This window comes from Periophthalmus magnuspinnatus, chromosome 11 (genome assembly GCF_009829125.3).
Source record: "Periophthalmus magnuspinnatus isolate fPerMag1 chromosome 11, fPerMag1.2.pri, whole genome shotgun sequence".
In the NCBI taxonomy this organism is placed as follows: Eukaryota; Metazoa; Chordata; class Actinopteri; order Gobiiformes; family Gobiidae; genus Periophthalmus; species Periophthalmus magnuspinnatus.
Window position 1 is genome coordinate 17,514,767 of NC_047136.2, and position 22,608 is coordinate 17,537,374.

Sequence of the window (22,608 nt, forward strand, 5' to 3'; positions counted from 1 at the left end):
TGTTCTGCTCTATAAATGTACACCGTGCTCTCCGCCTGCCCCTGGGACCCAGCTCTAGTTACACACCAACTATTCTACAGCCCATTCACACACACAGTAACACATAGCTATGTCAAACAAGCTGCAGTTTCAAGGATTACTTTCTAATTCGGCTTGTCTGACCTTCTGTCTCATTGTAACTGATTTGAAAATATTCTTGTCAAAATAAATGCTTTTTACATTATGAGGCATTGTCTGACTAGTATACACCTATGGACCACTGTGGACACTCCCTTAAGAGATTACAAAGATATAAGGCCATATGGTAATATAAAATTAAATGTTGAAGGTCACATTTTATTAGTAGTAGTAGTATGTAAACAGTGTTCAGATCATGGTATTGGAGCCAGTTTTGAGCACTGAAAACACTACTGACAGGTTCATCTTTTTCATCCAATCAGGCACATTGTTTCTAAGGCTCATGGAAAACCAACTGACTCTATCCCAGACAGTTGTTTCTGTGTCATGGTGCAAAATCACAGCATCAAAACTATTAAGTGCGCAGAGCTAAAAGTTCAAACTGAAACATGTTCCTGACTCATGGTTTGAAATCAAGCCCTTCAAAACAGACTTATTATGTAAAAGCGACTTTTCAGAGCTTTTAACCATGTTAGAGTTGTTTCCCTTCCCATTTACCCTCTTGAAGTTCTTTTAGAGTTATTTGTGTAAGTTTGAGTAATCTTTATACTTCTGTATTCAAGATGTCACTGCTCCAATGAACCCGTTTTCACTGCCACCGGTATATGCCCACTGGTCTGTACATACTTTGTTCTCCAGTTGTATTTTCGTCATCAGTGATATGTGCAGAATTTGGCAATGATGTGTAGCTATTTTGGCATAAATGAAAAAAAAATCCCCTACTCGCTCGTGTGGGCTAGAGGCTGACAGCTACATGGCTCTTTGATAACATTTACAGCAACGTCAGCTCCCATTGGGCACCACAGTTTTGTAACGCGGAAGTGAGTGTGTACGTGTGTGTATGTGTGTGTGCATGTGTGTGTGTCTGTGGGGGTGTACGTGTGCATGTGTGTGTGTGTGTCTGTGTGTGTCTGTGCGAGTGTGTGTAAAGACATGGAGCACTGGTCTAACCAGCTCAGCTGTGCACTCAGTTTGACAGAAATATGTGACATTCCCTCAACAACAATGATTTACACTTAACCTGGAAAACTGGTCATGGCACCCATCAATAACTTTGGTCAAACAAGATATGTTAACTTAGACATAACTACTATGCATAACTACTGCACTCAAACTGTTTCTCCATCTGTAGTTATCCTGTGCAATACTGTAACATAATGTGAATTACCACAATTCACTGAAGTCTCTTTACCTGCTCTTAATTCTGTTCATATGCTGCACTCTGGAGAACTACAGTCAGACACACATATTGTACACAATGTCTATTGTTAATGGCCCTATATTACACCAAACTTACTCTTGTGAGCCTTAATCCATGTTATAATGTTGTTTCCTCATCAAAAACATACCTGGAACTGTGTTTTGTTTCATTCACTCTTCTTTGAGGAATCCTTTATTATTAGTCTGTCTACATCTCCAAAGCTTAAAATGCTCTGTTCCATCTAGTTTTCAAGTTAAAAGTTATCTTTTAGAGATTATTCAGTATCCAAATGATTCTAGGGAAGGTGTATAGAGTTTAAAAACACAGTGGAGCACTACTTGTATTATCACATAACATCACAAGGTGGAACAGAGTGTTTTCTGTTTGAGAGAAGAACTGTGTGTTAAACATGTGTGAATGAAACAAAACACAACTGAGGGTATGTTTTTGAGGAGGAAACAACATTATAACATGGATTAGATCAGAAAACAGCACAATATGGGCCCTTTAAGTCTTTCTATCGAGGCTGTTTATTTATTTATACACATAATGCATTACTTATGTATATAAAGTCACTCGCACTTTTAGAAGTAACTTGTTAGCTCTTTTTTGGCAAATGCATTTGACTGGGAAAATTCTATTGTCCAGAGATGACCAGTGTTAAATCACTAGTTTGTCTTCCTTTGTCTAGTCTCATCCAAACCTAACTTACATGTAGAGTTCCACCAAGCATACATCTTAATTGATCTTTAAAGATTAAAATGATAAATTATTGATTAAATATTTAAATTAATTATGCACGCATACACCTACACACCCACACACACACCCCCACCCACACACACCCACACACCCACACACACACCCCCACACACCCCCACACACCCACACACACACACACACACACACATACATATATAGTGTGCAGTATGTGAGGAGCCAACGCAGGTTTAAAATAGACTTTCCATTATTAAGTTCTGAGAAGTCAATCCAGGCACTCAGCCCAGTTATTCACATCTGTGTGTCGATGGCTGCATGTTTTATAAATAGGCAGGTAGGCTCATAATTAGAAATGTAATGGATCATAAGGATTTGTCTGTCATTGTAATTTGTATTTCATTAACTGGAGATAGCTGTGTTTACAGCTTGCCTGAGTCTTTACTGTTGTTGTGTCTCTGGACACACAATACCCACTCCAGTGTAGTGTGTCCAGCATAAAAACTGACAAATGGCATTGACTACTCTGCTATGGTAACCTTGGTCTAACAAAGGATCAAGTTAAAACAGTTAAACTTGCCATCCCAGAACTTGTAATTATCAAACTGTCAATGTTCAAAAAAGTGATAAGAATGATCAGAATATCTATTAAGTTGTTCCAAACTGGGAGTGGGTGATATTGGGCAAAATATAAGTGTCAAATATGTCATATGACAATCTTACTTGAAAGAATGCACTTCAGGTAGGGGTGTAATTCACTGTTATTTGAATCATAATTATTGTTTAATAATTATTTTTTAAATAATAATAATGCACTACACTGAAGAGACCGAGATGCCTATTATTTGGAATCCAGAGAAACGAATGGCTGATAAAGTCTGCTGATATTTCTGGCCCGATATATAAGTTCCACTGGATTATAAGTTGGAGGAAATTTATTTTACAAAATCGGAGACCAGAAACAGACATTTTATCTTTAAAGGCATGTTACAATAATAACAATAAAATAAGAACAACAGGCTGAATATCAGTACAGCACGCTAACATAACATTTATATTTATTCAGCTACAAGAAGCATAGACAGAACACATGAGTGGTATGTTAAAGTAAGATATTAACAGTTAATCAGATAAATAAAACATAAAAAACCTAAGAAGTTTTCTCTCGATCTCACTCCAAATCACTAAATCGATTGAATTCTTCATCCTCGGTGAACAACTCCGCCTGCTCTGGAGGAAGAAGGAGCACTGCTTCCATTTCCATGTGGCTGTCATCAGACGCAGCAGAATACGATTTTCTTTTAGGGGGCATTTTTGTTCAGTCTTTCTCAGATGTGTTTTAAATTACCGTAATGTTGAAATTTAAAATTTTCAATGGTACAGGGGTAGAAGTGGGACTGGGACATGAACATAGAGTTCCCTCATGCAGTTGTCAGTGTGACAATAACGAAGATGTGTGAAATGATATATTTAAAAAATTTCACATAGAAGTTGCATCTGAGTATAAGGCACACCCTTGGCGAAACTATGAAACAAAGTGCAACTTATAGACCGGAAAATACGGTCCTGATATATCACTCTGTCTCTACTACATTGTAGTCATTGTTTATTCACTTCAAGGAAGGAAGGCTGCCAATCATATAGACCCTTTCAAGACACCCAAAACCATTTACATTGCATTGTTCATTCACTCCAGACTCGGTGGTAGTAAGCTACTACTGTCACCACAGCTGCCCTGGGGCAGACTGATGGAAGCGAGGCTGCCAATTTCTGCCATCGGCCCATCTGACCTCCATCAGCACTCAAACACACAGACCACATTCATACTAGGCAATGTGGGTAAAGTGTCTTGCCTAAGGACACAACAATAGTTTATAGCACCTTATATTCTGAGATCTGACAACATGAGCCTCTCACAAAGAGGTTTGGCCACAACTAGGCCCAATAAGGTGCCTAAGGACACAAATGCTTGGTATCAGTCTGCTCAGTTTTGGGTTGGGGGACCATTGCACTAACCAAAGAAAATACAGTTGTATGTGTAAAGTTATGTACAGTTGTCCCTTACTATAATATGGGTCACCTTTCACAACCTTTTTTGGTGCAATTTTCGATCGCAGTGTGACTCTGAAGTGCTGTTTGCAAGTTTTCTCCTCGACAAAACCCACAATGTCGATGAAACTTTCTACACCGACAAAGGCGCCTACAAAGGTTTGAACTTTGAGAGTGTTTAAATGAGAGAGAAATGTGAGAAAATGTTAATGCCTGTGTGAGAAAAGTGTATAAAGTGTGTGGTGAGGGGTTTTACACCCGCAAAACATATAATAACTGTAAAAAATACAGCCGACTACTTCACGGATTTCACCTATTGCAGGTTATTTTTAGACTGTAACTCCTGCGATAAACGAGGGACCACTGTAACACTGTACCATTCTCATTTCTCACACTCAGTAGAGTTTTCTTCCAGTAGTGACCCCACAACTCCACAATATCTCACTTTTCTAAAGACTCCAAGGACTCTAAACATCTATTTAGTAAAAAAAAAAGAAAGTCATGTGACACAACAGTCTAAATCCTGATTGGTGGAGGGTACACCTGTAACCACGACGATCCCAGCAGAAGGGGTCAGACGGGCCAGAGCTGGTGCAGGACAGAGACATTAGATTAGCACATAGAAGACACAAACATGGCTGCCCCACAGAAAGGAGACCTGTCCGCAGCAGAGAGGAAGATGCTACAGGTCATCACCGCTGGTAAGTGCGTTCACTCATTCAGTATGATTCTAGTCTAAGTATTTGGTGTGATATAGGCTACTAAACTTATAAAGATAACTGATTCATAATGGACGAGATATGGAGACAACTTTAGGATTCTCAAAATTAGAGATAGATGAGCCGAACAAAATTCAGCACAAATCTTCATCAGTATCAGTACACTTGAAGCTTTATTAGATCTCAAACTCTGTAAATACATTTTTAAACAGGTACTTTAATACTTTTATTTAAGTAGATTTTTTCATGTGAGACTTTTTCTTTTATTTGAGTTTTTTTTTTTTTGCTCTGGTATCTGTACTTTTACTTAAATAACAAAATTGAGTACTTTGAGCTGAGTAGAGTTGCAATATCCAGATGCTAATGAATATTGAACAGGTAATACAAATGCAAAAGGACTCCATTACATTTGATCTTGTTATGTTAATATGTTTATTTAGACTTATTGTGTTATTTTACACATTTTTGACAAGTTTATTTTGGCTTGTATTATTATGTTGTATATCAAATCTCTCAAATCTCTTAGAGCATGGGTGCCAAATTCTAACTCACAGAGGGCCAAAATTAAAAACTCTGACTAAGTTGCAGGCCAAAGTAAATATTTACTGAAAATTTTCAACAACATCAGCATGTTTTTCAGAAGGGGTGGATTAAATTTGAGTGAGGCGACAGGTAGCAGAAGTGGTGGCATTCTGGGACTCATAGTATTAGAGGTGCATGCACACATGCAGGTGCACCGGGCCTGCTCTAATGCATATTTGATATGATCTTGCGGGTGAAATATAATTACACTGAGGGCCAAATTTGGCCTGCGGACCTGAGCCTGACATGTCTGTCTCAGAATTTGTAAGACTGGCAAACATAAGTGAACTCTGTGATATGTGTGTGCAGGTGATGTGCAGGAGGTGGCGCAGCTGCTGGCAAGCAATGAAGTCAGAATCAACTGTTTAGATGAGGTATGGTATAGTCAAAAAACATCTCTAATTAATCTATTTTATATTTATGTGACTGGCTGCAAGTAATTCTTTACTTTAGGTGGCACTTTGAATTCTTAGAAAACTGCTGTTTGATCATATGCAAATTGAGGATTTTTTTAATCATTCAAAATCTAATATTTTGTTTTTAATTGTTAATTGTTATAACAAACCCATGAATTTTAATTGTTGTGTCACTGAGCAAGACATCTATCACAATTTATTTGGCAGACACATGGTGTAAAACCATGTATTGTTTTACAACCCTGAGTGAATAAATATCTACCAGATTTACTCTTGGGGTACAAGCCAGTAGTTTTCCAGTATCAGTTTTATTGTGTTTTCTTGTAATACAAAGCTGTTTTTTTTTTTTATTATTAGGGACAAGGTGCATTATCCCACTATATTCATCCAACCACACTACAAACAAAGCATATTGATTTAGATGGACCATTGCCTAATCATTACTAAAGTAAATGTATGTGCAGGTGCAGGGGTTTAACCAGTGGCGGAAGGTAATCAAACAAAAATAGTAAAGTACTGTACGAATTTTTAGGTATCTGTACTTTACTTAAGTACATTTTGGAAGTACAGTGGGTACTTCTTACTTTTACTTATTAGTATACTGTATTTATTATAATTGAGAGCAGGTATTCTTTCTACTCCACTACATTTTTGAACATGACTGAAAAGTAAAAAGCACTTTTCATATGTTATTTTTACTAGTTAAGTTTTCGAGCTTTCAAGCTTCGGATTTGAACAAACAATAATAAATACACAAATTCATTAGAAAAATGAAGAAATTGATTTGCAGTTGACCAAAATATGAATCTTTTTTTTTTTTTTTAAGTCTCTATTTAGACATTTAACACTTTAACAAATTAACAACACTTGTTTGAAATACTTTTACTTTTTACTCTTAGAGTATATATATTTTTAATGGATAATTAAATACTTTTCATGTGATGCTTTTACTTTTAATTAAGTAACTTTTTACCTCTGTATCTGTACTTTTACTTAAGTAACAAAATTGTGTACTTCATCAACCAGTGAGGAGACTTAGGAGACCAACTGGATTTCTGCTTTGAGGCTGGGAGCTGAAATGAGAGACTCATGTGAGGCTCATTCTGCTTTCTGATTGGACAATCATCTTCAGAACCAAAACATCACATTATAATGTAAACAACTTGGCCATCATGTACCTTGTTTAGGTAATTAAAATAAATCAGCATTACAATTGTTCTCAGTTACCTCATATCTGGGAACACAGTTAAATCATGTTTATGGAAGTTAAAAATCAGAATCTTACATACAGTTCCTTTAAACCTAATAATTAAAACCCAGCAACTACAGCTTTGTGTAAACCCCTTTCATTGGATAAGCGTGGCTGGTGTGTGCAGCATCTGTTCTCCTGTAGGACATATGGAGCAGACTCTTGAGTGGTCCACCCAGTCCTTGAAGGTGTCGGATAATAGCAGGAGCACTAAATGTAGCCCACAGCCCTCCTCCCTGTCACTGTCAGATGTGCCGTTAGCATAGCGCACACCCCATGCTCAAACATGACGCTTACATACGCTACACCTGAGTCATGTAACTTCTTATGAAAATGGCCACTATGGATACTATAGAAAAATCCTTTTTTGGGGGTCAGTTTGTGTCATGGCTGGGGTACTTTATCTGTGTTCAAGAGTAGAGCTGCGGTTATTTTTTGCAGAATATATATCTGTAATCAGTTTAGAAGTTTTATGTATAGTTTAAAGCTATAGTGATTTTTAAATAAATGAACTAAATGCTTTAGGATCTATCAAACAATACAATATGACTTACTTCCTTACTTATTTCTTAAATAATTATTATATATATATATATATATATATATATATATATATATATATATATATATATATATATATATATATATATATATATATATTTAGATAGCCTACAGAACTCCAACCAGCTTAAGTAAACAATTAATCAGATTAACAATTCACTTAAAGGTCCTATATTACCTGGAGTTGTGTTTTGTTTTATTCACACATGTTTTAGTAATCCTTTATTATTAGTCTGTCTACATCTCCAAAGCTCAAAATGCTCTGTTCCACCTTGTGATGTCATGTAGTGGTAATTTCCAAGTTAACAGCTACCGTTTACCTTTAGTTCAGTAGAGATCGGCAATTCCAGAGGTGAAATCACCCAAATGATTCTTGTGAAGGTGTATGGAGTTTAAAAACACAGTGGAGCACTTCCTGTATTACTGCATGACATCACAAGGTGGAACAGAGTGTTTTCTGTTTGAGAGAAGAACTCAGCCTAAATATGCAGGGTTTGTAGGTTAAACATGTGTGAATGAGCAAAACACAACTTCAGGTATGTTTTTGATGAAGAAAAAACATAACAGAAAATAATGTAATATGGACCCTTTAAAAGTGATTTGAAAAGCACAATAATAATGTATTATTAAATTTGGCCATTCCAGTAAATAAAGCCAGACTAAAATTTTTTTGCTAAAAATGAGGGAGATATTCAGCAAATTCTTTATTTTGGACGGTACTTTTAATTCTTAGACAAGAAAAAGTGCTGTTTGGTCATATGGTCATATTTTGAGAATTTTCTTTCATTCAAGATATAATATTTTATTTTTAATATTGTTGTGTCCCTAAGCAAGACACTTGTAACAATGTAGTTGGCAATGTGAATTATAAAGAAAAGCACTGTTGATTTGACTTTGCTCTTGTTACACAGAATGGCATGACCCCGCTGATGCACGCAGCGTACAAGGGGAAGGCGGACATGTGTCGTCTGCTCCTACAGCACGGGGCCGACGTCAACTGTAACCAGCACGAGTACGGCTACACGGCCCTCATGTTCGCTGGACTCTCAGGTAATAATAAATAATAATAATGAATTTGATTTATATGGCACTTTTTTGAAGCTTTACAGTACAATTTTAATTCAATCCACACTGTTGATGGTAAACTATTCGACCCCTCTGACCACCATCAACACTCACAACACATTCATACTAGGTAATGTGGGTGGTTAGGTACTCTTATTTAGTCTTATTTATGATAGATAATATTTAAAGTCAACTAAAAATGCTTTTAACCATAATATAACAATGTTCTAACCTCAAATTGCTATTTCAATTGCTTCAAGTAGATTGAAAACTGCTCCTTACTACAGTGAAATGTCTCTATGGAGAGGTAGAGTTTATCATTTCTGGAGTTTTGAACGGGAAGTCAATTAACCTGTTTTCTATTTTCTAAGTCGTTTGCATTAAATACCATAATATCTTCTTTGTCAACAGGGAAGACAGACATCACCTCCATGATGCTGGACGCGGGGGCAGAAATAGACCTGGTCAACTCTGTGGGTCGGACTGCAGCACAAATGGCTGCTTTTGTTGGTGAGAATGATTTACCCTTGATAGCAAAGGAAAGTTGACATATTATGCAATTTGACTTTGCTATGGTGAAATTTCACTAAGATAAGGAGTGACCTATCATTGTGCATTTAAAAAAAAAAACTCCGCCCACAAACACATTTCAAATACTGCTAAACTGGGCAGTGCCTGGAGGACTAAAGAACAGAGTGATGGGGAGGAGGGGTGGGTCTAGAGCAGACATGGACAAACTATGGCCTGGGGGCCAAACATGGCCCTTTGGGCTTATTAATCTGGTCCGTTGAACATTACCAAATTATATTAGGTAAACCCTTACCTGTTTATTTAACTGAAATTTAATAAATGAATTATAAATTTAATTCATGCATTTGGAAAACAATTTGTACAATGAGCCTTGCATATTCATGCTTTGCTACATGTTACAGGCCAAATCTCTAATGTAATATATACATATACATATATATCCTGGCCCGGCCCCTCTGTCAAATTTTAGAACCCATTGTGGCCCATGTGTCAAAAAAATTGCCCTCCCTTGGTTTAGATAATGGGTCTACCTTTTTCAGATGTATGTTTAAACTGTGTTAACTATTGTGCTTTTTATAGACTGGTCCGAGCTTGCTTTCTTTTGCTAACATTCTTTTTCAGTGCAAAATTAAATCAAAATACGTATTTCAGCATACCTTGGAGGGCCACATTAGACGCTTTGGAGGGCCAAGTTTGGCCCACGGTACCACTTTGGGCACCCCTAGTCTAGAGGTATTAAAACAGTGTGATTGGTCCAGCAGGTATCTACACTACGCAAACTGCATGATGTCACATAGTACTTGAAATTACAGTGGCCACTGGAGGCAGCACACACAAATAAAGCAAATTAATTTTTTTTTTTTAAATCTATTATTATTAACAATCTATTCTATTATTATTAAACTACTCAAGATCAATAAACAAAATGTTAAATAATAATAATATATGTGTGTGCCACCACCAACACCTAAAAGCAAAATTTGTATTCTTTAACACATCTGTGTAAATTAAAAACTGCAAAGAAGCACTACTACTACTACTACTACTACTGCTGCTACTACTGCTACTGCTGCTACTACTGCTACTGCTGCTGCTGCTGCTGTTGCTGCTGCTGTTACTACTACTACTACTACTACTGGTACTACTATGAGTAATAGTATGAGTGTAATCATGCCTGTGTTCCAGGTCAGCATGACTGTGTGACTGTCATCAACAACTTCTTCTCGCGGGCACGGCTGGAGTACTACACCAGACCCCAAGGAGTAGACACCGAACCCATGCTACCCCCCCGACTGGCAGGCCCTCTGCACAAGATCATCATGACCACCAACCTCAACCCCGTCAAGGTGACCACTCATACTACACACATACCAGAGATGGCGCTATGGTGCAAAGGTGTCTATGGTTATCGGTTCAATTAAAAAAAAAAAGCTATATAAAGTGCCTCAAGTAGGAATACACCACTTAAAAAAAAGATGTGTTGTTCCAGGCCTTGATTGCAGTCAAGTTTGTAGATGTTTTCAGCCACTATCCAGTCACTTTTACCCCCATGAAAAGAAAGTGAATTGGAACCAGAGTTGTTAGAGCTGGAAGCCCAAATGCTCACTTCCTATTTGGACAGCGGCGGCTAGTGTGTTATCTATGCACATTTATATATACAGTCTATGTTTGAGAAGTAGGTCATATGTAACTCTAAAAACATAGGCAAATTAAAAAGAAATAAATAAAAGATGTTCTGGACAAAAGCCTCATTGAACAGGACAGCTGAAGTATGAAAAGGGGAGAGAGAGGGTAGAGACTTTAAAAAACAACAACAAAAAACCCCAAAACAAAAGCACACAAAATGTAATACTTTCAATAAATATTAAAATGAATGATTTACGTAAGTATATTATTTTTTTTAGATAAGACATTCTTTATACAGTAACATGTAATGTATGTGTGTATTAGAACCATTACATTAAAGAGGAGGTATTGTGCAAAATCTACTTTTTTGAGCTTTCTACCATATTATAACATATATATTTTTTTTATATACCATCCATGTTTAAATAATCTATCAATCTATTTTGGACACTATACACAACAATTTTCCATAAATATACAAAAGCATACAAAACTATATACTACAACTTCTCAAACCTGATGCGATGTGGAGTAGTTTCATTAGTGGGATGCACGCTGTGATGTTGATGTTGTGAGAATGCTCTGAAGGGGGAGTGAGCAAAGGGAGGGGGGACTCAGAGCATCAAAAACGAAAGTGAAACTTATAAAATATGTTAACATGTTGTTTTTAAAATGTTTTTAGGTAAAAGGTAAGATAAAAAATCTAGCAATTAATACCCCATATAAGTGTAATACCCCCTCTTTACCAATTAAATGAAAAATCGATAAATTCTTACAGTACTGAAATCATAACCAATTTGAATATATTTCATGTGACCTTAAGCACAGAAACTGGGCTTGGTTTTGCCAGTGCTTTCTGAATTCCACAGAGGCCCCAGCTGTAACACTCCAGAGGGCTAAATATATCTGAATGAGTGGGTCACGGGGATAGGGTTACAGGGCCGGGCATCAGTGAGCATGTATTTTACTCGTACAGGTTATTAATACAAGCTCACATGTTTACAAGACAAAGCTCCAGGGACATACACAAGAATTAGTCAAGTCGCTAATGCTGTATTCTTCTACACTTGTCGATTACATTTAGGAGGGAAAATGCATGTAGTTTACTGAAAAAGGAAAGATCTGAGGTCCATGAGAAGTAGGATAGTCTTTGTTTTACTCTAGTTGTTATTTCTATTTGGTGGTTTACTAGATTTGCTACTGTCCTCATCATCACCCCCACAGACATGCATGCTAGTGTCCATTTTACAATGTTGATACTGTGATGCTGATTATGTTTAATTATCTTTTTATACATTTTGCATCCAATCACATTAGTTTTGTAAAATAAGTAGCACACACATGGAAAATTTCAATTTTTTTTATTTATTTAAAGGTATTAGTAAGCAGAATGGTTCATATGAATTAGACCTGGTTCAGTGTTCATTAAAGGAGACATATTATGTAATTTGTTCTTTTATCAGTTTTTAACCAAGTTGTAATGGTAAACCCCCATCACAAGTTTACTGAAAGTTCTTTTTTGATAAATTCATATATTTTTGTGTAACTTTGCACTGCCTTACATTCGAAGCTTGAGTGCTCTGAAAATGTAAGTTTTCACTTTCCCCTTATCTCCACCCATAGGTGCTAAAATCCCTTTTAGATCAGTATTGTGCTTTACAATGAAGTAAAAATAAGTAGAATAATGATTTTAATGTTAAATAACAACATAAAAAATATATAATATGTCCTGTTTAAAGGGCCCATATTATACTACTTTCTGATCTGTCTTATAAGGTTGTTTCCTCATTTAAAACATACCTGGAGTTGTGTTTTGTTTCATTTGCACGTTTAACACTCCGTTCCACCTTATAATGTCATGTGGCAAAACAGGAAGTGCTCTATTGTGTTTTCTATACACCTTCAATAGAATCATATAGTACTCTTTGGTATTGGAATAGTTAACCCTAGTTTATCATTATTCACAAACAAACAGCAAACTCCAAACTCTGTCCCACTGTTTCCTGTATACTCCCTTACCCTTACCTGGTCCGTGTGCTGTGTCAGATTGTGCTGCTGGTGAAGGAGGAGCCCGCTCTGGTGGACCCGTGGGCTCTGCAGAAGTGCTCGCGTGTCATGGAGCTTCTGTGTGAGCAGTGTGTGCAGCAGCAGGACATGAATGAGGTGCTGGCTATGAAGATGCACTACCTGGGCTGTGTGCTCAACAAATGCCTGTCCTTTCTACAGAACAGAGAGGACAAGCTCGACTCTCTGCTCAGGAGGTGAGATAATAGAGCTACATGATTTTAGGGAAAAGAATGCAATTGTGATTTCTTACATTTAAAGGACCTATATAACGCAAAATGTATTCTTCTGAGCTTTCAGTCATGTTAGAACGTTGTTACCTACTCAAAAGATTATCCAGACTTGTGTTTAGTTTCATTCACATGTTTGTTGGAGAAATCCTTTATTATTAGGCTGTCTACATTTCCAAAGCTCAAAATGCTCTGTTCCACCTTGTGATGTCATGAAGCAGTAGTTTCCACATTAACAGCTACCGTTTACCTTTTGTTCAGTAGAAATAGGCAATTTCAGGGACGAAATTATCCAAACGATTCAAGTGAAGGTGTACGGAGTTTAAAAAACACAGAGGAGCACTTCCTGTATGAGACCTCAATGACAAACTTGGGCTTGGGCATCTCAGGATCCATAGTAAGACACGGCCCCGTACATCACAACATGGAACAGAGTGTTTTCTGTTTGACAGAAAAGCACAGCCTAAATATGCAGGATGTATGTGTTAAACATGAATGAAACAAAACACAACTCCAGGTCTGTCTGTGATGAGGAAACATTGTAACATGGATGATAATAATAATAATAATAATAATAATAATAATAATAATAATAATAATAATAATAATAATAATAATAATAATAATAATAATAATAATAATAATAATAAGAAGAAGAAGAAGAAGAAGAAGAAGAAGAAGAAGAAGAAGCATGTTTACCCATTGAAATTATCCATAATGTAAATAAAATGTTGCACTACATTAATAATAATTTTGAAAATAACTGTATTATGTGTATGTTTTTGTATTTTGCTTTTGTGATTATTTTTTTGAAGAAATGAGAATGAAAAATATTTGGAAAAATGAGACCCAATTCAACCGTTCATGTTCCATTCAAAACAACTGACTCATTCAAAAAGTCACATCTCTAGTCAGGTTTAAGTGCATTTGTAGAAGTCTAAGATTGTTTTGAGTTTACCTCTAAACACATGTTCCCTGTTGTTGCTTGAATCCAGCCTCCTGAGGGGGAGAGACAGTGATGGCTTCCCTCAGTACCAGGAGAAGTTCATCCGAGACTGCATCCGGAAGTTCCCGTACTGTGAGACCAACCTGCTTCAGGAGCTGGTGAGGAGCATAGCACCGGTAGAGATCGTAAGTCCAGAGAACAAGGAAGATAAGTTTATAAGCCATAACGAGGACATCTAGTGGTAGACAGGGGATACCACTGACCAGTAACATTTTATATGGACTAGGTGAGCTGTGTTGTTGATAGAGCTGCAACAAGTTTACTTTTTCAGTTTTTTTAATTACTTGAACATACACTTAAAACAAAATTTGATCTTATTTTACCAAGATAGATTTGTAAGTAACATAGTGTTACAAGTAACTTGTGGTACTTGTAACACTATGTAACTTGTCTGGTGAGTAGGGATGTCAAATTGATACTAAAACATGCATCAAAACTAGATATTCATTTGAGCAAGTACCAAAAAAAAGAGTCATATTCACAGGACAGAAATGAACCTTTCCTGAATATCTTGAGAATGATCTTGAGCTGTAGAAGCCCACATACACAAGTATACACCCATGGAACCTGTCTGAACCACTGAGGGATTACACAGATATGAGGCCACATGGGAATATAAGTAAGCACTATGATTTAACGTTGAAAATAACTTTTTATTGTCTAAATAAAGACTGTTTTTTACTATCATTTTATTATTTTATTATCGTTGTGGTATCAGATACTCATATTGAGTAGCAAATCTATTCCTTAGTATTAAAATGGAGTTTGAAGGCAAGGCCAGGCAAGTTTATTTGTATTGCACAATTCATACACAAACATTAAAAGAGAAGAGAGCAGAATAAAAACCTTTCATATACACAGCTAAACAGAACTGTTTTGAGCCTGAATTTAAACATTGTCAAAGTAGAGGCCTGTTTCACATCTCCATGTTCCAGGTTTTAGCTGCAGAAAACTGAAACTAAACCAATGTTTAGTCCTGACTCTGGCAGCAGCAGGAGGCCAGTCCCTGAAGTTCTCAGACTGTGAGATGGTTCATATGGCACTAACATGTCACAGATGTACTTTGGTGCTGGTCCATGGAGAGATTGGTACTGGCCACAGGGGTCAGTGCAGAGACCTGAGCACAGGACTTATGTGCTTGTACTTCCAGGTTCTAGTCAGGAGTCTGATTTAGACAGTTTACCTTTGGTTTTTAAATGGTAAAAAGCTGCAGATATAATTGATTTGATGTGACTGTTAAAGTTCAAGTCTGAGTCCATTATTACCCCTAGATTTCTAGCCTGATTTGAAGGTTTTAGAGAGAGAGACTGGAGGTGACTGCTAACACTTTCTCTATGTTTCCGTGGGCCAAAGACTATAAGTTTGAGTTGAGCTGGAGAACTCACTGTCAGTCAGACATAGATCTGAGTGTCATCTGGAGAGTTGTAGTAGGACACATTATTGCTGTGTATTAACTGACCTAACAGCAGCATGTAGAGATGAAACAAAAGGGGTCCCAGATTTGACCCCTGGGACACCCCACAGGTGAGGACCATTTTTACCTACTAAATAGCATTGAATAGAAATCTTTAAAAAAAATTCTTAGACTAACTAATTAATCTGCAATAATTGCTAAAATAACCATTTCTTGCAGCTCCAATTGTGATGAGTTTTGTTGTTGTCTGTTTCCAGGGAAATGACCCCACAGCCTTTGCAGTTCTGAGCCAGGCGCTGACGGGACAGATGGCTTTTGTGGAGGGAGACTACTGTGTGACATGTGGAGAGAAGGGAGCAGACAAAAGGTGTTCCCTGTGTAAGGCAGTAAGTTCAGCAGATTAACAACTTCACTGTAAGGATATCAGCCAAATTATTTGATTAATCGTTACTCCTTTTCAGGTCACAATATAATCATAAGAATAGGGCTGTCAATTGAAAGAAAAGTTTTGGTCTACAGCCAATTCTCTGTCAGTAAAAGCATGTGTTTTGGAGTTCAGAAAGAAAGACTTTGCTTGGCCAGACTTTCTTGTCAAAGTCAGATCTTGTCAGATCTGAGAAGCTAAGCAAGGCTGGGCCTGGTCAGCACTTAGATGGGAGACTGCTGGAAATTCCAGGTGCCACAGTGGTTGTGTCCTTAAACAAGACAGTTCATCCACATGGCCTAATACGAGTGGAGACTAGGCCTGTCATGATAATTACCATATCAACTTTTAAGAGATTTAATCAATTTTAATGTAATAATGTAAGATTTGAGCTGTAGGGGGCAGAATAAATAACTATTGCTAATTATTGGTTCATTCTTCTTTTTATTTGTTGCAGCTTATGCCTTATAATGACACAATATATTTAAAAATAGGTTTACGGGAATGATCCTACTTTGTATCAGTGGCATAAAATAGTTTCAATATTATCGTTTGTTGCAATATTTCTCTGTAGCAATATATCGTAGTCTGTCCCAGGCCTTCGGTGGCCTTTCAAATATAAGACTAATACATTACAATTATGATAATGATGATTATGATTATTATTATTATTATTAAATGTGATGATCATAAGTCAGTATAATTGTACAGTCAGGAATATGAAAGTCATTGCTTTTAGCTTAATAAAATACAATTCAATAGAAAACCATGATTGATCAATATGAGGATTCCCCCCCCCCCCCCCCCCCCATTTCTCAGCCTTACATAAGAACTAAAAAATAATAAACCATAATTATTCATAAGATAACTAATAAACTCATCAAATGGTAAGGGATCTACACTGCATGGCTTCACCTGCCTGTTCAGCACACTCATTGCAAGCTCTGTCAGTAAAGCTGAAAACTAAACTTATGAGTGTTGTACTGATTCTTACTGTACACACTGTACATGCAGAAAAACAGAGCAATATTTTATCTCACAAAAGTTATGCCACTAATACTGAAAAACATATCTGTAACTGTCTCTATTTTTTGTATTTATTTGCTAGTGGATTAGTGCTGCCATGATACAAAAATGTCAAACTCACTTTTGATACTAAGGAGTAGAGAATAGAATGTGATTTTTAACATTAAATCACAGCATTTTTTATATTACCTTGTTGTCTTATATCTATATTATCCCACAGTTGTCCAGGTATGTTCCATAGTGGTCCATGGGCATATACTCGTCTATACTTGTTCCCATAAAGCTCAATATCATTCTAAAGCTATTCAGGAAAGGTTCATTTCTGTCCTGTGAATGTGACTTTTTAGCATCGATATCTCAAATGAGTATCTGGTCTTGGCACTAGTTTTAGTATTGATTAGAATCTGATTTTCGATACTGTCTTTACCTTCATGTCTTGTCTCTGGTGTGGTGTGCAGGTGGTCTACTGCAGTCTGGCCTGTCAAAAGCTTCACTGGTTCACACATAAGAAAATGTGTGGATCCATGCAGGACCAGGATGCCAAGGCACAGGACACACCCAAGCTAAAGGAGCTGAAAGGTAAAGCAGCAGACTAACATGCCTGTCATTCCATTATTTTGAGTCATTTACAGCATGTGCATCGATCATGCTAGTCGTTAGCTTAACTATATTTTCATTATTTTACTCACCAGAAACAATAAAAATGTTATGTGTCAGTTAAAACTTTACTTTGTCTTTCATTAACCTCCTGAGACCCTAGCTCTTGCATGAGATGCTTTATTAATTTCTCTTTGTTATTTGGTCTGATTGGACCTGATGAGTCTAAATACAAAGAATGATCTTTTTACATTATGTAGTTTCTGAGAAAAAATTATGTAAATCATACGTCCTCATATGTGGACATTATACTTATTTTGATAAAACATTTGAATAATGATTTGCAAAAACTATTTATTAAGACCCTGAACACAGCAACATTTGTCCTGAATGTAAAAACAAAAGGAGAAACAACAATTGTGCCTTTTGGAACAATGTATCTCATGTGAAGAGCTGCTCACAGGAGCAGGAAGAAAAACAAAAAAAATAAAATAAAATATTCTAAACATATATTCTAAACATTCTAAACTGTTGTAAAAAATTGCATTGTGGCCTAGACAACCCAAAATGTCCACATATGAGGACGCCAGGTCTCTAAATAGTTCAAGTAAAATACAGTTTGCAAAAAAAGTTTTTTTTTTTTTTCTCTGCACTGATCTGTTTGCAAATTATTGACTTATATTTAACTTAAAATAAATATAATTAAAGAATGAGAAAAATAAATACACGTGTTGTCGTAGTAAGGCTTGCCTATAAGCAGCGGGGTATGTGCATATCAAAATTGGACGCTCTGATTCAAACTGGGGAATGACGGTTGTTTGGAGTTAGCTAAATATGACTATTTCTCATTTGAAGTTGCACTTTGTAACTTTTCTGTTGGAGGATGCCACCTGCTTGACTCCATAGAGCATTGTCTAGTATGTTTCACAGTATAGCATTAAACCTGTCTATCTCTATGGAGACCAGCAGCTAATGCAGGCCGGGTTACAGGCCAGATTTGTGGACAGTAGACCATTCTCACAGTAAGAACGTATGTTTGAAGGTATTTTTAATTAATAAAAATCTGTAAATGCTGGAAACATAAGCTCAATGTGATGCACTCCAGGCAAAATAATCTTCATGAAAACAATTTAAGTATATTTTTGTACACCTGAATCAAATACAAAATTAAGAAGTTATACAATAAACAGTAGTATGATGGAGGGTTAAGACAATCACTACTTCGTTTTACTGCCTTGTCTCAAACCATAGACTGTACAAATGGACAAAGCTAGCACTCTATATACAGTCTGTTTCAAACACACACACACGCACGCACGCACGCACGCACGCACACATAAAATTATAGATCTTGTGGTCATTTGTTAACACACAGCTGATTAACTTTTTTTGTCATTAAAGTTTTTATTAATTTTCATTATAACAACAAAAGACATACAAAATACAAACAAAATATATGACAGCTGATCACATCAATCAGTCTATTACTTCTGTACAGCAGAGCTATTCCTCCCTACAAATGACAAACGCGACTCCATATCCTGTTTGTTTTGTCCAGGGTGTTGTTCACAGGGTCTTGTTCACTTTTTCTTTCAAATGCAGCAGTCTCTGTCATCAGTCCAAACCAGTCCTCAATCCGTGGTCCGTAGGGGCTTTTCCAGACCCTCAGAATTAGTCTGGTAGCCACAATAAAACCAGCCACCACCAACCCATACATGTCCATTGTGAATCCAGGGGGGAGGAGAGACTTACCTAGCTTTCTAACTTTTAATATAATTTATTTTTGGAAAAATGAAATTTATCTGTGGAACCAAGAGGTAGGCGTTCAAGCTCCAATAGAAAAACAGAAGCTAGTCAGCTAAGACTAACAGTTTTACTTAAACATCTCTGTCTCTGCAGCAGCAGCAGGGTGATTTTTAAACAACTCACAGTACACAACATGTTATAGCTAAACAAATACTGCAATTAAACTTGAATTGATGACTCTCTTATGTCAGCCAGACACCTTCACAAAGAAACAATTAACTGAACTGTAAAGTTATAGTAGGTCTTTACTCTCTCCACAAGAGGGCGCTGTCCTTCTATAAACGAAACTTCACCCAAAGCCAGGTTCATTTGGTCATAGTTATTAGTTGCAATATGTTCACAAAATTATTGATGTTTTTTTTTCCATTATTGCATGGGGTGACCAGATTTCCAAAACACAAAACTGGGACACACCTGGGTTGGGATGGTTGGTATAAATACAAATATAAAAAGAGTGTGTAATATTGTCCATTGTCGACTCATATTCTGAGGGACTTCTTTCAAACACGTCATTCTGTATTTTAACTAAACAAATGACAATATCTGCTTCCTATACTTTTGGAAGGTATCAAATTGGCCAAAAAGAGGGAAACCTGGGACATTTCTTGTATAAAAATGGGACAAATCAGTGATTTTTGGCTAAATCTGATGGGACAAGGGACGCAGGGCTAAAAACTAGGACTGTCTCGGGTACATAGGGACATCTGGACACCCTATTCTTGCACCAACTGAGCGTCATATCTAACTGTACCATTGTTAACAAACTGGCAGAAAGAGTACTGAAAAAGTTACACATCTAAAAATGCACTCAAATACAAGCACACGTACTGCTGCTAAAATGCTGTTATTATTTACATTTTAAATCAATATTAGATCAGGATTTTAGCTTAACTTAAAAGTTAGCACTGTGTTTTACTACAACCCACTTATTCTCTGAGCCAGGGGAGTAGACAGAAGGGGGGCCCATGTCCTGGGCCCCATGGTCTTAGGGGCCTCTTCCTACTAATTTATAAGCCATGTGAGGCTTTTTGCCCTGGGCCACAGAATTTCTGTCAAAGCTAAAGCTAAAGCTAATCAGTGAAGGCAATGCAGGACTGTTATATGTGTTTATAAGTAGCAATGAGACAAGGGTTAGGGACAGTTGGGGCTGTGCTGTACTCAATAACTTTTAAATTATTTTAAATGTAACATTATAATTACATGCTTGGATTATGCTCAGTTACAAGTACAGGTTTTAAAATCTTCTCAAAAACGTATGCCTACCAAAAAATATCTAGTTAATTGCAATAACTTCAGTAGTTTAAAATACTTTTTAATCTATACTATACTATACTATACTATACTATACTATACTATACTATACTATACTATACTATACTATACTATACTATACTATACTATACTATACTATACTATACTATACTATACTATACTATACTATTTTAAATACTTTAGTATTTAAAATACAACTAATTACAATTACATACCTACAAGTATGCTCAGTTACAAGTGCAGGTTATAAAAAAGTGCAGTTACCCCAAGTATCTACTCTATGACAGTGATGTAATGACTTAACTTTCCACCTCTTTCCACCTTTCGTTTTCAGAGGATGAGAGCGACCTGGTGTTTGAAACAGCTAACTTCCTGCAGGAGCTGTGCATGAGAGCAGAGGAGAAGGTAGCTGCAGCGGGGGGCTGTCCTCTGGAGCTGCTCAGCCGGCCCTCCACCTCCTCTGAGGGCCCTCCCCGACCCAGGGACTGACCTCGAACTGGCCCCTAGCCCACATGTTACACTGGCAGTTTTAATGGTATTCACCCCATATGAATGTCTTAACAGGATACACGTGAATATGGAATAAGTATATATATTTGTGCTATATTATAATTCAAGACTGGTGTCCTGGAAGTGCATATGACAGGTTTTGATGCTTGTTAACTCTACCTGTGTCATCAACACAGAATATTCCATTCGGCATGCAGGGCAACACATTTTTCTGACCAATTAAAGATTGATTTAGCAAAATAAAAGTGTTGTCTTTTTTTTTTATTAGTCTATCCATCCATATTGTGGAATCACATTTTGGCCCTTGTTGTATGTTGTTATGTAATAATGTTTTGAAGGTAGCAGATATTTGAAGTTGTGGGCAAGATTTTTAGTAACATCTTAAATATAATTACGTTAACAATGTAGTGAAAAGTACTCTAATCTGTCATATGCACTTTAAAGAAGAAGGCCAAGAGACCCACAAGTAGAACTCTAGATTTTGGCATTTGTCTTATTAGGGGAAAAAAGGCTTATTAAACAAAGCAAAGCTGATCAGTTCATTTACATGATCACTAACATCAGTCACTATAATAACCCAATAATTAAATGTGATTTTTGGTGACATACGGCAGGTAACCTTTTTAATCTTTAAAATTTTGTATTTCATTTTTGTCTTTGCCACATTCGTTTTGCATATTTCCCCTGTGAAAACCTGCACAGGTATGAACACTCAGAAAGAAATCAGATTTCTCACAGCAGATTTCAATAATCTGATAACTCCAGAAATCAGATTATGATCAGATTTTTGGTGTGCATTTACACATTACCAGTGTTTACTCATGTCCATAACAGCAAACACTGCTATACACTAATATACAACAGTATTCTAAGGACAGTATATTTTATAATGGCTGCTCCAGTATCACATTATTGTATATTTTGTTAACAATACTTACAAGATTATAATAAATATCTTTCCAAATAAAATTATCTGTTATTACTGTGTTGTAAAAATAATTGTTCTGCCCTCACCAGATGCAACAAAGCCGTCCAGGCACAGATGGGTTTGTCTACATTGTAGACCCATGTGTAGACTCTACACATTGTTATGCTCTGATTATTGTGGCCGCATTCGAAGAAAAAGTTAATTTTATTTATTTATTATTCTAGCTATATAACAAATATGTTGAATCCCTAGTACCATTTTAAAACTCTAGATCTAACATTATAAAGGACATTTTGTGGTCACTATCCTTATGGTTAGTAATGTGTTACAAAATTTACTTTTTGAAGAAATTGTACTTCTCACATAGTTCACATCATCCCCTCTAATTGTATAAAATTAATGTTGTTTAAAGGTCTTATATTACCCAAAATCTATTCT

General features: G+C 36.5%; 1 protein-coding gene across 1 annotated transcript; it reads left to right on the top strand.

The window, feature by feature from the left end:
- The first annotated feature begins 4,778 nt into the window (after positions 1-4,778).
- Positions 4,779-21,221, top strand: LOC117378288 (ankyrin repeat and MYND domain-containing protein 2-like). Its single transcript, XM_033974877.1, has 10 exons — positions 4,779-4,845; positions 5,755-5,819; positions 8,583-8,721; positions 9,148-9,246; positions 10,453-10,613; positions 12,940-13,154; positions 14,183-14,318; positions 15,865-15,993; positions 17,516-17,636; positions 21,067-21,221. The coding sequence occupies exons 1-10, from the start codon at positions 4,779-4,781 to the stop codon at positions 21,219-21,221; spliced, it is 1,287 nt and encodes a 428-aa protein (XP_033830768.1).
- Positions 21,222-22,608: the final 1,387 nt, after the last annotated feature.